Here is a 12,584-nt window from a genome sequence, read left to right as displayed (position 1 = left end):
CCTGAAGCTAGCTCCTCCTCCCCAATAATACAACTTTTCCTTATAGTTTATCAATCGACAGCATGAGTTGTGGCTGGGAGCCAAACTCAAGACCACCGCGCAGCATGTTCAAAACTGAGGATTTTGATTTACGAGCTATTTATGTTTAAAAAAAAACATTCAAAACCACACACAAACAAGGTAATAAATCACTTTAAATCGTCTGCAATGTCGATAATAACACTATTTATGATATTGATCCATCAATCCATTGTCAAACGGTTTATCCTGCACACAGGGTCGCGGGGGGCTGGAGTCCATCCCAGCCAACTTCGGGCGAGAGACGGGGTTCATCCTGGACTGGTCGCCAGCCAATCACAGGACTAACACAGAGACACACAACCATTCACACTCATATCCATACACTTACAGTCAATTTAAAGTCCCCAATCAACCTGATCCCCTGATCATGTCTTTGGACTGTGGGAGGAAGCCGGAGAACCCGGAGAGAACCCACGCAGACACGGGGAGAACATGCAGACTCCACACAGAAAGTCAAACCCAGGACCTTCTTGCTGTGAGGGGACGGTGCTAACCACCACGCCACCGTGCCGCCCTATGATATTGATGTCACAGCAAATAAAGGAGGAATCCATATCAGGCAAAACATTTGTTTATTTGGCCTAAAAGGGCCATAAATAAAACTTTATACTCTCAATTTATTAACAAGCCACAAGAAGTCTGTGGCCGTCTACCACAGCACTTCAAAGCCCTCATTCTGGACACGAGACCCTTCTGAGACCCTCTGATGCATCGGAAGGCTCTCATCCTCACTTCAAAACAAAACGCGGTAATACTGTGCCAAACGCGAGGCGGGCGGGGAGCGGGTCTTTTTTTACGCAGATAAGGGGGCTTCAGAAAGGGCCTTGAGTGCGGTCTGGAAGCTTGAATCAAATAGCAACAACAACAATAATGAACTATGAAAAACCCTCAAACGTGTTTTCTTATTAAAAAAATGATAAAAAGCTGAAGCAGAGTGTGCTTGGCTTTCAACCACTGCAGGATTGCCACGATTTGTTCTTTTTTTTTTTAAGTTTTCTTTTTTTACATCTCCTCACTTTTCTTGATTCCCTCCCAAACAGTCCGCCCTCTTTCCTGTTATGTTTTGCTTCGGAATAAAAAATGAAATGATATTTCTAATGGTAAAATCTATAGCAGCAGAAGAGCAACAGAGGAGTAACAGCTAGAAGCGAGAGACGCCTGGAGTTAGAAGGAAGGCATGGGGTAAGAGAATTCCATGGATGCCAGCCGGGGTCGGATGTCCCTCCTTCTGGAGCTCATCTCCCGTTGGAGGGCACCCTGCCCACGGAGGCCATGACGCGGCTGAACCGCTCGCTCAGCTCCAGCGTGGAGTAGGTGGGCAGCTTGGGAGGGTCGTGGAAGCTCTTGATCTCAGCAGAGCAGTCCAGCAGCTTGGGGAGGAAGTCAGTCAGCTTCTCCTGGAGGTTGGCTGCAGGAGGAGGAAACACAGAGGCAAAGGGATGAGGAACTGGATGGGCCTCGCAACACACAAGAGGTGAATGTGTAAATTCCTTAAGGCAGAAATCACAGGGTAAATATTTTCCATGTGATGTCACATGTTCCATAACAGAAACAGATTGTGGAGCGAACAATAATACTCCGCTCTTTCCTGAACACGGGCCAGGAACTGTAGAGAGAGCGATCCTGGAACACCAGATAAGAGCGGAATCCTCCTCACTGCCTTTTATTCTACAAAGAAAGACTTGCCTCCCGGAGAGATTTCTCTGGCGATCTGACAGAACATCTTTTGTTGTATGTGGGGCGGCAACAACTTCAGCTTAAATGAATTCATATGTTCGGCCTTCTATTTATTGACGTATTGTTACTCGACAACTGACCAACGGTTCAAGTTCAAGATATCAAGTGAAATCAAGAATAAATGATCATGTAATTACTTTAGTGTTGCACGTTACATAATTTGGATTTAATTCACTGGCTTCTCAGTCAGTAAATATGGTACGAGAAGCTGGACTTTATCATCCAATAATGTAACAGTGGAGGTGTTTCAGCAGCGAAATTATGAATAGTAAGTAAATAGCTGCCTTTCAGCACAAAATAGTTGTAGCCACCAAACGTTGTGTGTCTCATTTCAGTAGTCCCCGTACGTGTAAACAGCATTGGGTCTCCTTGCAAGATCTCCCAGCTTCTCAAGCTCCCACTGCCCAAAATCGATGATTTGTGGTGTTTCCGGTCTTTTTCTGGCGATCGCCACCGAGCTAAACGCTAAAATGTCAACTATTGGTCGCGCAAAATCTAACCTGTTACTTTGAGTGTGCAGTGATATGGAACGCTCGGGTCAATGTGAACAGCAACTGTACATTATCGCTCAATAAAGCACCTCCCATGACTCACTCTCAACCAATCAGAACGCTGGATTTCATCAATCCGTATTATAATGATCATTAAATGACTTGCTGATGAATTAACTGTTTGCTGACTTGTCTTGTAATTGTAGCATCTCTAGTTTATAACACAGGATTAGCAGGTATAACAGTTTAGTCTTGTATTCATCAATAACTAATACTTCTTCTCTGGTGGATGATATGTGGAGGCTGATGTATAAACAGATGAGGATGAGAATATAGTAAACCACTGGTCACAAATTGACCATGAGAATATAGTAAACCAATTGCACAAATACTTGCATGCTTACTTGTTGAGAAATACTGTACATTATCCAGCGCTTAAAGTGTCCTCACAGTTAATGTGTGAGTCCTAAACCATTTATTAAATATAAATGGTAAATTGGGGAACTTAAAGTAAACATGTCATGTAATCTCTGGGACTAGGGCTTCATTGAAGCTCTGAAACCATCCAAGCAACATTTAGCTCTTCAGATTTCCCAGGACGACTGGAACCTTCTGCCCGACCTCAAAGCCTTTTGGAGCCTTTTGGACCCTTTTAACCGAGCCGTGACCCGTGATTCTGATCATCTCTGACGCAGGTAAAGGGAATGTCCTAGTAACCTAGGACCTCAAATCTCCAGAAATAAATAAGAAATCTTTCTTTCTCTCACGTTCCATCTCTTGGCCCAGGTAGGAGCACCAGCGGTTCCTCATGTCCTCCACTGCCAGCAGGTCCCTCTCAGCATCATGGATCAGCAGCAGAGGGATGCAGGGCACCACCAGGTCGTTCATGATGCCGATGCCCGTGGTCACCTCCGGCTCCTCCCCTGACTCAAACATGGCAGCTGCCTGCTCGTTCACTTTCTGTGGGGAGGAGGGGGAGGGCATAGAGGTTACTGAGACAAAAGTGAAATACATTCATTCCCATATTACTCTAAATCAAGGAACAATAGAACAACCCACAGGGCACGTCCAGTTAGGAACAACAAAGTGGGCGGAGCTTCAGGTGCAGGACGAGCACGTCGCCTGCTGGATGCTGTGCAGGCCAACGTGACATCTGAACTCCTCTCCACTTCCTTGGCTCTAGACAACGCTGTGAGGAGCCAAGCAATCGGCCGCCCCCCCGCGCAAACACGCCCCCACCCTGCCACAGGGCCTCGTGATTTCACCCAGCCTGTTAATGCTTATGGCTTTTAGCGTACTTTGATTTAGGGGATAATGGTGCGCCGTGTTTCAGAACTGCAGCCACGCACAGGGAAGCACCCGGCAGGTTGAAAACCTCTGATCTGGACTCTGAAGATACGAAGATAAACAAAGAATAAGACGATGGTCGTTAATGGCACATAACATCCTCCTGCCGATTGGAACCGAAGGTCCTGGGGTTCCTGCAACCATGTGGATTCAAGCTTTTCTTTTACCCCCTTACTGTCACAGACAAACTTCCTGACCTCCTCTCTGAGAAAACTAGCTTTTTATTTTTCCATTTATGCGAGCCAGTTTGGAACCAGGGACTGCAGGGCTGGATTGAAAAAAAACACATTAACTGTGTCAATGTTAACAGTGTTTTCAATTAAAACAAGAGCTGGAGGTAAGGAGCTGAGCGGACGGAGCCAGAGGTTCTGGCCAGAGATCTGACACGACCGACCGGGGCTCAGTTCTGAGGTTAGCTGAGGACACGTTGTGTCTCATGGTAATGTGTTTACACTCGCTGGCTCTCCTGCTTCCTATTCCCACTGCAATGATTACATTATGAGCACAATGCCGGTGTAAGGTTACTGAGTGCACCGCTGAGGACCAGTGCGAGGCCCATCTGACCAAAATACCCTCGCCCTAACCAATAACACACAGAGCCCAGCCCGCAGCAATGGGGGGGGGGTTGAAATGAAAAGGGCACGCACAAAAATCGCAAAACGCTGAAAGGATTTTCATCTGGCAGTATTGGATGAACAAAAAGAAGAAAAGTAGAATCTTTTGTGGGCTGCCAAGGCAATATCTCAGCGAGAGCAAATTTGATTACCGCCACAGCTCGGTACTGGAGGAGAAATGTCTGTGTTGCCGAGTCACTAGCAGGGGAAAGTCTGAAACGGGGGCGTCGCAGATCACAGGGACACGAAGGTAACTCCCACTGCGTCAATCGCTCTACTCATTCCAACAGAACACCCGCGTGGCCTCACCAGCAAACACTCTCGACGGTAATGACCGAGCAGCTCGTCGTCGTGCCCTCTGTACTGCCCTTTAGACAGAAGCTCCTTGTTGTACTGGTATGAGTAAATCAGATGCATCAGAGCCTCCGTGTAGCTGTGGGAAGAGAAGATGAACAGATGAGACACTGAGCTAAAACAGTATCAAAGCTGTACTGAGGACTGGAGAAACCCGGTGAACTCCCTGCACTAGTAATAAGCTGGGGAGCTGCCGCCCCCTGCAGGGGACAACATTTAACGGCCACCCAGGGAAATTAACTGAAGCCAACATTAAACCTGCAAGCTAAAACTTTAACAAAAACAGTTAAACATCTCCGCTACTGGATTTCAGGAGAAGTCATACTTTGTCTTCTGAAAGAGCTCCAGGCCGGTCATCATGAGGATTGTTGTCTCGCGGAAATTCTGGTAAGCCTGATGCCACATCTGCCGAAGATAAAGATAGAGAGAGATTAGTGGATGCGAACACCGAAAAATCGTCCTGGAAGAAATACTGGCACTTTTGGCCATTTCTGTCACAGCAAAGAACAAAGAACAATACTGCCTTAAATCCTACAGTAGATGAATAAAGACACCGCTGCTGACCTCGTATTCATCCATGTTGACCTCCTCGGGTTTGATTAGGTCCAGTTTGGCACGTGCCACACTCATAATGCTCTTACATCTGTGGGGAAGGGAAGGCAGAGGAGCCGGCGTTAGTGACGAGATGATGAGCTACTCCAGGAGAAGAAACAGTCCACCCTGCCCCGAGGCTTCAACATGGCCTAACAAATCACTCTTCACTGCTGAGAGGAGAAGTGAAACGCTCCTCCGGGGGCTCCTTTTTAGGCCACATGCACACATCTAACATCCAATTATCTCGCTCGAAATAGCAGAGAAGGGAGAAATCAATTCTTTTCATGAATATGGATCAAGGCCATCAAGCATGGCTGAAAAGTTTTAACAGATAGTATGGGGCATTTTGTACCCTTAAGACGTGAACAACACAGTGTTAACTGGGAGGGAATAAGAACGGAGTCATGGGGAAGGTCTCGGCTGCCCTCTGCTGGTCATTAGGTGTAGGTTCATTAAATCCAATGCACAGCTTTGTATTAAAACACAATGTTGCGGCAGAGCTTGGAGTCACTGCCACTTCTTCTACCGCAGATTTACGACCACTAACATATTTTGTTTATATTTTAATATATATGTGCCATGCATAACAAAAAGGTACAATGAACCCTGACCGTGGACTTTATAACACCTGGAAGTTTGTGTCAAAACACAACCCCCCCAGGGTTGGGAGCCAGTGGCCTAACCCACCTCTCATCAAAGGCCAGGTTCCGGTCAGCAAACTGAGTGAGCAGAGTCCTCTCCAGAATCTTTTTGGGCGCCTGGTTTTGTATCAAGTAGACGATGACGTGCTGTAGTCGGTAGTCGTTCTCTGGAGGCGTGTCCTCTTGGGCAAACCTCAGCAGGCGAGCGTACTCCAGCTTTATGGCCTGAGCAGAGGGACAGAGAGGGGACGAGTCACGGTTACATGTATGGACATGGACACTACTTCTTATTCCCGTCCTCTTGTGTAGCGGACATGAAAAAAAATGGAATGGAAAAATGGTGGATATTGAACCGGCGGAAGAGCTTTACTTTGCTTTCAAATTCATTTCCACCATGTTTGTTTTCGTCTCGGGAGGGAAAACTTTTAGTAAATGGCTGTAGTCACGACGCACTTCCCACTCAGAATTCTGCAAAACGTGGTCAAGAGATCAAATTGAAATGGTGGGACTGCAACAGTCAAATGGATTGTGTAAATGTTGCACTAAGCCGCTGCCTAATAACGTGTTTATAACAAATGCGGGTGTGCAGTCGTGTTGTAGAAAACTCCCGTGTTCAGTGTGCGCTCAGACGAACACAGTACGGAGAGCGTGCAGCGGGTGATTTGTGTTTGAATATCAAAACAATTCGGGCCCAATCAATTGATCTATTTTCAGCTCTTTGCTCTTTAAAAAAAAAAACGTGGCATAGGAACTTTAAGAAGATTATTCTTGAGATGGAGTCAATTTAGTGACGCTCATTTGTCCCCTTCTTTTAGGAATTGATCTGTATTTTGAAGTGGCACGTTTGAAAGGCAAGTACTACATTTAAAAAGGATGGGCTACAAGCATCTACCCAAACTATTAAAAAGTTCAAAACAAAAAAAAAAAAACTTGGAACGGATGTTCCAGATAAGTTAATAACAATGTGAAATGTGTTTTCCAGAAAGCCGAGTGGTTTAGAGATAAGCACCAGTTTCCCCTCAGGGATTGAGTTGAGTTCCGCTCTTACTGTTAGAGTTAATCTAACTTGTTTAATAAGAAAATGCACTGGGGAACGTGAGACACAGACACACATTAAAGAGAAGGTGGATGGAGGAGGGATGAGGAGAGGGAGGAGTGTGTACCTTAAAAAAGGCGGTCTCAGGCCCGTTCTTTTCATACACGCTGCTGGATTTGCCAATGGCCATAATTACACCCTGCATGTTGGGGGTCATCATCGCCTGCCCGGGGAAGCAGGAGCCATGTCAAACAAAACAACAGGTTCTCGGGACGACAGCGAGCAAAGTCACCCACTGTTCTATGTGCTCGGAGGCCACGAACAACAGCGCGTGCCAACGTTGGCGCATGCCTCACTCAGCAAGCCCATGCATGGGTTAGAGCGAGGCCGTCGTTAGAGATCCCCGTCACGATGTGGAGTCCTCCTGAGGACCACGTGGGAACGCCGATGAGGCCGTGTGGCTGCTGTGGGCGGCGGCCGGAGGAAAGCACTTCATGTCCCAACCGGCCCCCCGAGCCACGAGGCGCCACGTGTGTCAGACCTCTCGTCAGACACACAGCTTTTATTTACTCCTGTCGCCACAACGGGGGCGGGAGAAACGAGTGAGGACTTATCCAATGATGCCTCCTAACTTGTGTAATGGAAGTGTCGTGTAATTTACAGTAAATTCCAGGCTGTTGTGTCTCCTGTCTGATCTCTATTGCATATTATATCTATATTGACAAATATGATGGTTTAACACGCTCTGTTACGATCTCGCTCTCTGTGGTTCAGTTCTCTGAGGTCATTACAGATGTGTGTGTATATATTGAAATGTAGAATGTTAGTTGACAGCCCTGATGTATAGATAGCAGGGAGTGAACGGTGCAGCAGTCTGGAGTACTAAGCAGCAGCAATGCACTCAGAACACACTGACATATGTGAAAACTATAACCAACATTCTCCATGTGTTCATTTGGTTTGGTACACTGGTGAAAGGTTGGCATCGACAAATGTCTGACACAGTGGGACCAAGAAGAGCTCTGCTATCTGCTAAAAGGTGCCAAGATGCAGATTCACACGATAGTAGGGGGGGTAAGCGGGAGGGGGGGGGGGGGGGATGAGTGGGGGCAACAGAAGCGGTGCGTCCCGCTATGCAGCACGGATCCAGGTATGGGCCGCCTAAAGGACCACACTGTCTCCAGCGTGAGAAACCTCATGCAGAGCCACCCCAACCGGCAACGCTGCCCTCACTCCATGTAATAGCAAACAGGCACAGACGGCAGCAAAGAAATGGGGGGGGGGGGCGAGCGCTACCTCGTCATCGTACCCCCCCTCTTCTGACTCAATGACAAAGGTCCCCACGTTGGGAATGGCCACCTCGACCGTGCGCTGGCCGGGGGACTCGTCCGCCAGGACCAGCTCAGGGAGAGGGGGTTCGGTGGGGGTGCGACGCTGGACTTTGGGCTGTGGGGAGGGGGGAGCGGGAGGAGACTGCAGAGAGATTGGGACAGATGAAACAGGAAGGGGTACTGATGGAGACGCAGGGACCAATACACAGAGGACAAAATATGAAGTATTAGAAAGATGGATATGAACTTTCTATCCACGTTCGGATTCACTGCACACAACCTATTCTCCTTCATGTAGTTCTGCTGAAAATAAAAGAGGCTGTGACAGGCTGAGTTGATCAGGAAGCATCTTTAGGTTTTAGCCCTTAACCCGACTTGGTGTGAGAGGTGTTCTACATACAGCGTTTAGCAGAGCCTCGGGGCTCCTCCCCTCCTGCTCGGCAGCGGCCCTGGAGATGGCCCTCTCTGTGTCCTCCTGCAGGTGTTTGGAGTCGTTCGTGGGGGACGGCTGCTCCATGTACTCTGGCTCCTGCTGGGCTACTGGAGGGGGGCAGACGTATCATGAGAGGAGCAAGAGAGATGCATGGCTCGTGACTTGACTTTTCCTTTTCAACACACAGCGCACCAGCTGTACAAATATGTGGCTCTGAGCTCTCAGCGGTAATATCAGCATGTCCACATTAGAAGTATCAAATGGGATCCAACATGTTTCAGCGTTTCCCCTAGCATTATACTGGGGCGCTCAACGGTTCCATAACCTACATTGCATTGGATCACGAAATAATTAATTCCAGGTTACTTTTCTTATGCAAGCCTTATGTATACCTTGTTCTTTTATTAAACAAACTTTACTTTCATGTTATTTGTCATGTCATTTCTGTCTCTACATGGTCGCACGTTTACTATTACCAATCTCTTGATCACACACGCCGCACATCAGCGGACAGAGACCGCGTTTTGGAAAATGTGTGTGTGTAGGCACATCAGAGATCACTTCGCCAACACATGCCACAGGGAGTTGTAATTGATTATGTCACTTTCTGTGTTCATCCTCCTACAAAGATTTGATTCTTAATTCATCACTGCTCTGGTCTGAGTGTCATGGCCCTGACCTGTGTTGTCTGGAGGGCTGGACTCAATGCTCATGGGTTGAGGAGAGGAGGAAGAGGGGGAGGTGCTGGAAGCCGCCGGGGTGGCACCTGCGGCAGCGGCTGCTGCTGCTGCGGCAGCAGCGACTAGGGCCAGCTTCTCCTGCTGGGCCTTGCGGATCTGCAGGGCGTCCCACTCCTGGACCTCCTTGTCAAACAGCTCATTGTCCCCCCTCACATGCTGCTTCAGGTCTGGAGGCAGTTTGTCCATGCCGCTGAGTATCTGTCCCGTTTCTTTATCAAACTCCTCTGCAGGGAAAACACAGAGAAACAGACGATTCTAATCTGGTCTGCTCAAAAACCCGACTATTTCTTGCTGTAATAACAGTTTATGTTGTATATTTGCCCAACAGAAAGTCATTTAACATAGTTAGATTAAATAACATCAACACTTTTGCGCTCAGACACAAGCTTTCACAAAAAGTCAGTATTTCTTGTGGTGAGGACTGATGCGCTCGAGGATCTGACAGTGGCACAGAACTAAAGCCCTGGATGAGTTTGGTTGGTTAACAAGGGTCTTTTCTTGTCCATATTTACCTTCTATGAGAAAAGGCTTCTTGTCGTTGATGTACATGAGGCAGTAGGCACTGGCGTTGCGGTAGCCTCCGAACGAGTCCCGTACCAGCTCCTCCCAGGACGACTTGGTAACGGAGATGTCGTTGTACTTCATCCAGCAACGCTGATGTGGGTCGTAGATGTAAGCCCAGTAGTGGCCTGCATTGGCTTGGCCTTCGTGAACAAGCACGGCGTGGAGCCGGTATGGAACCTGGGACCACGCAAGAGAGATTTGGGCTGTGGATTAACAAATCGGCAAACGCTGATTCGACCTTGGGCTTTTCGGGACGGAGCGTCTCTCACCTGCATCATGGATTTGTCCGAGTACATGAGCTCAATGGTCCTGTGGATTCTGTTTATGCTGCCCTGCAGGTCTGGTTGGAAGAAAAATTATACAAAATCTATTAGTAAGGCGCCGTTTGCAGCATTAATGTGGCACAGGCAATTTGCGCTTAAGGAGGCAGGTACAATAGACCAACCACGGGTGTCGTTTTCCACTTCACTCCTCCAGCGGTGCAGGCAGCCCTCAAGCACCCTCAGCTCTTCGTCGGTGATGTGGCGCGGGGCAGGGTGCATGGGGAGGTCGGGGGGCAGCCGGGACTGGGTGAAGGGCTTATGGAGTACTCGTTGCTGCTGGGCTGCAGTGGCAGCTGTAGTGGGAAGCGAGGCAGGGCCCGAGCTCTCTAAGGGAGGCAAAGGGTCCTGCTCGGCTGTGCTGCAGGGGTGAGAGACACACGGGATATCGGATGAAACTTAAAGCTAAAATAGAGCACCACACACCACAGCCAGTTTCTTAAATGTTTTAAATTCAAACATGCACTGCAAAAGGTCCACTTCTTGTTACAGAATCAATCATTAAACCAGCAAATAGAAAAGACTAAAGGTGATAAGATTGTCTTATCGAATTCAGAATTAGACATGTTGATTTACAACTTGTAAAGACCAAAGAAAATCTTATTTCAGGCGGACATAAATTAGCAAACAGGTTAGAAAAAGAAGTAAAGAGCCATTGTAAATGTAATCCCACCCTGAGAAACCGGAGCCAATTGATGAGCAGACAGAATTCATCAAGTCAACAAACTATTGAAGAAAACGTGCAGTTGGGAGGAAACTTGCCTCGGTTGGGACAGCGGTTGTCCTGTTGTGCCGCCCGGGGGCGCTGAGGAGTCAATGTCTTCCACTGGGGACGTGCACACTGGCTTACTGGAGGCAAACTCCATGGCGTACTGGAGAACATCTGCCAGAGGAAACCTCTTGGGGCCAGAGCCATAACTCAGATATCTGAAAGAGGGTGCAGAGTGAGGTGCTCGCCACGGCTGTCTGGAGAGCTTTGTTGACGTGACTGAACTGTCAGCTATGGGTGGACTAGTAGTACCTCTCCAGTCGCTGTTGAAGCAGTGTCAGGTGCTCTTTCAGCCTCCTGATCTCCTCCCTCTTGATCCTGGTTACGTCCCGGTTCCTGTCCATGTACCTAACGACACAAAGACCACAGCAGGAGCCTCAGTCTTCTACATGCCATCAGCAGTTTTTCCACTGAAGAGACAAATAGTGTAGACTCCTTCCGTTACCTGTCCATGTAGAGCATAGAGGGAAATTCCAGCTTGTTGTGGATCTTCTCTGGTCGGCCAAGGGCTTGGTTGAACTCAAATCTTGACAATTCGAAGGTCAACACAGGAGGGAGTTCTGTGAACCAGTGCTGGAGGAAAACAGGATGTTCATTTTGAGGTTAATTATATTGTCATGTTTGGATCCATAGTTTGTTTTGTCTTAGGAAAATATATATTTTACCAGGATTTTGGTATGGAAGCATTACACTAAATCACTGAATCAAACCTTTCATACTGAGTGTAATTAGTAGATTAAATGACATTCATTTTCTTTTTTCTCTAGTTCAGTGATTTTCAACCACACCAAAGTGCCATGGGAGATTGGGAAAATGTCCAAATTCACTCATTTTGGGCCAGGGAAAAATATTATTTGGCTGAAGCAAATCATTTGCGATTTGCGAACGTCTGAGCAGTAATTAAATACTCTTCCATGCCAGTATGGGGAAGTAGGTAGCACAGTAATTACCTTCTTACTCTAAGATAGTAGGATTAAATGATGCTCGGAGAAATATTTCCAAAATAAAGATGCAGACTCTCAAATGGGCCCTGGGCGACCCGGATGAAAAGCCCATTACGAGTGGTGCTAAAAAAAGAAGAAAAAAAAAAGAAAAAGCTGTGAGCTTAAGGCAGTACAGTGAAAGTTACCTTTCATTTGGGACCCACTTCACCGGGAATCCGATTGCACCGATTCCATTATGCTTGGTGTGTGGGGAAAAGCTATCAAAAGGCGCCATGGTCCCGAGCAAGCTTAGACGTCATCATGAGACTTAATAATAACAATAGAAATTAGCTATTTTGTTTGCCTGCGCACACAAACTGAGAAACAGGTAACTTATGTGTCTGGAAAAGCTCTCCAAGCTAGCGAATCACTAGCTGAACTGTGGCAGGGACATCAATACTATCTGCCGGAGAATTTTATTCATTGTAAAAAAATGTGCGGCGGCTGAAAAAAAAGGTTGAAAAGTAAAAAAGTTAAATTGCTTGGTTGTGAACGAAGCAACCTTTTCTCCCTGACTCCAGCACTGGATTTGCGTCACACGGTTGCGTT

The 12,584-nt window shown here is 47.3% G+C and overlaps 1 protein-coding gene across 7 annotated transcripts in view; it reads right to left on the bottom strand.

Moving 5' to 3' along the window:
• Nucleotides 1-636: 636 nt before the first annotated feature.
• usp25 (ubiquitin specific peptidase 25) overlaps nucleotides 637-12,584 on the bottom strand; it is a 28,952-nt gene continuing 17,004 nt past the window's right edge. For 2 of the 7 annotated variants that reach the window (XM_040180531.2, XM_078106494.1), the window contains 16 exons: nucleotides 11,498-11,625; nucleotides 11,305-11,400; nucleotides 11,046-11,210; nucleotides 10,409-10,644; nucleotides 10,233-10,303; nucleotides 9,912-10,140; nucleotides 9,339-9,623; nucleotides 8,627-8,766; nucleotides 8,192-8,368; nucleotides 7,023-7,118; nucleotides 5,906-6,084; nucleotides 5,189-5,267; nucleotides 4,950-5,029; nucleotides 4,580-4,703; nucleotides 3,077-3,269; nucleotides 637-1,489 (listed from right to left, as the gene is read on the bottom strand). In XM_040180531.2, the coding sequence (XP_040036465.2) occupies nucleotides 1,317-1,489; nucleotides 3,077-3,269; nucleotides 4,580-4,703; nucleotides 4,950-5,029; nucleotides 5,189-5,267; nucleotides 5,906-6,084; nucleotides 7,023-7,118; nucleotides 8,192-8,368; nucleotides 8,627-8,766; nucleotides 9,339-9,623; nucleotides 9,912-10,140; nucleotides 10,233-10,303; nucleotides 10,409-10,644; nucleotides 11,046-11,210; nucleotides 11,305-11,400; nucleotides 11,498-11,625 (2,451 nt within the window). In that variant the 3' untranslated portion in view covers nucleotides 637-1,316. The remainder of the gene's footprint in view (nucleotides 1,490-3,076; nucleotides 3,270-4,579; nucleotides 4,704-4,949; nucleotides 5,030-5,188; nucleotides 5,268-5,905; nucleotides 6,085-7,022; nucleotides 7,119-8,191; nucleotides 8,369-8,626; nucleotides 8,767-9,338; nucleotides 9,624-9,911; nucleotides 10,141-10,232; nucleotides 10,304-10,408; nucleotides 10,645-11,045; nucleotides 11,211-11,304; nucleotides 11,401-11,497; nucleotides 11,626-12,584) is intronic. The other 5 variants (XM_078106491.1, XM_040180526.2, XM_040180527.2 and 2 more) reach the window with 5 other exon arrangements.

This window comes from Gasterosteus aculeatus, chromosome 7 (genome assembly GCF_964276395.1).
Source record: "Gasterosteus aculeatus chromosome 7, fGasAcu3.hap1.1, whole genome shotgun sequence".
Lineage (NCBI taxonomy): Eukaryota > Metazoa > Chordata > Actinopteri > Perciformes > Gasterosteidae > Gasterosteus > Gasterosteus aculeatus.
The sequence above is the reverse complement of the archived record's forward strand: the minus strand, read 5'-3'. Positions and strand labels throughout refer to the sequence as shown.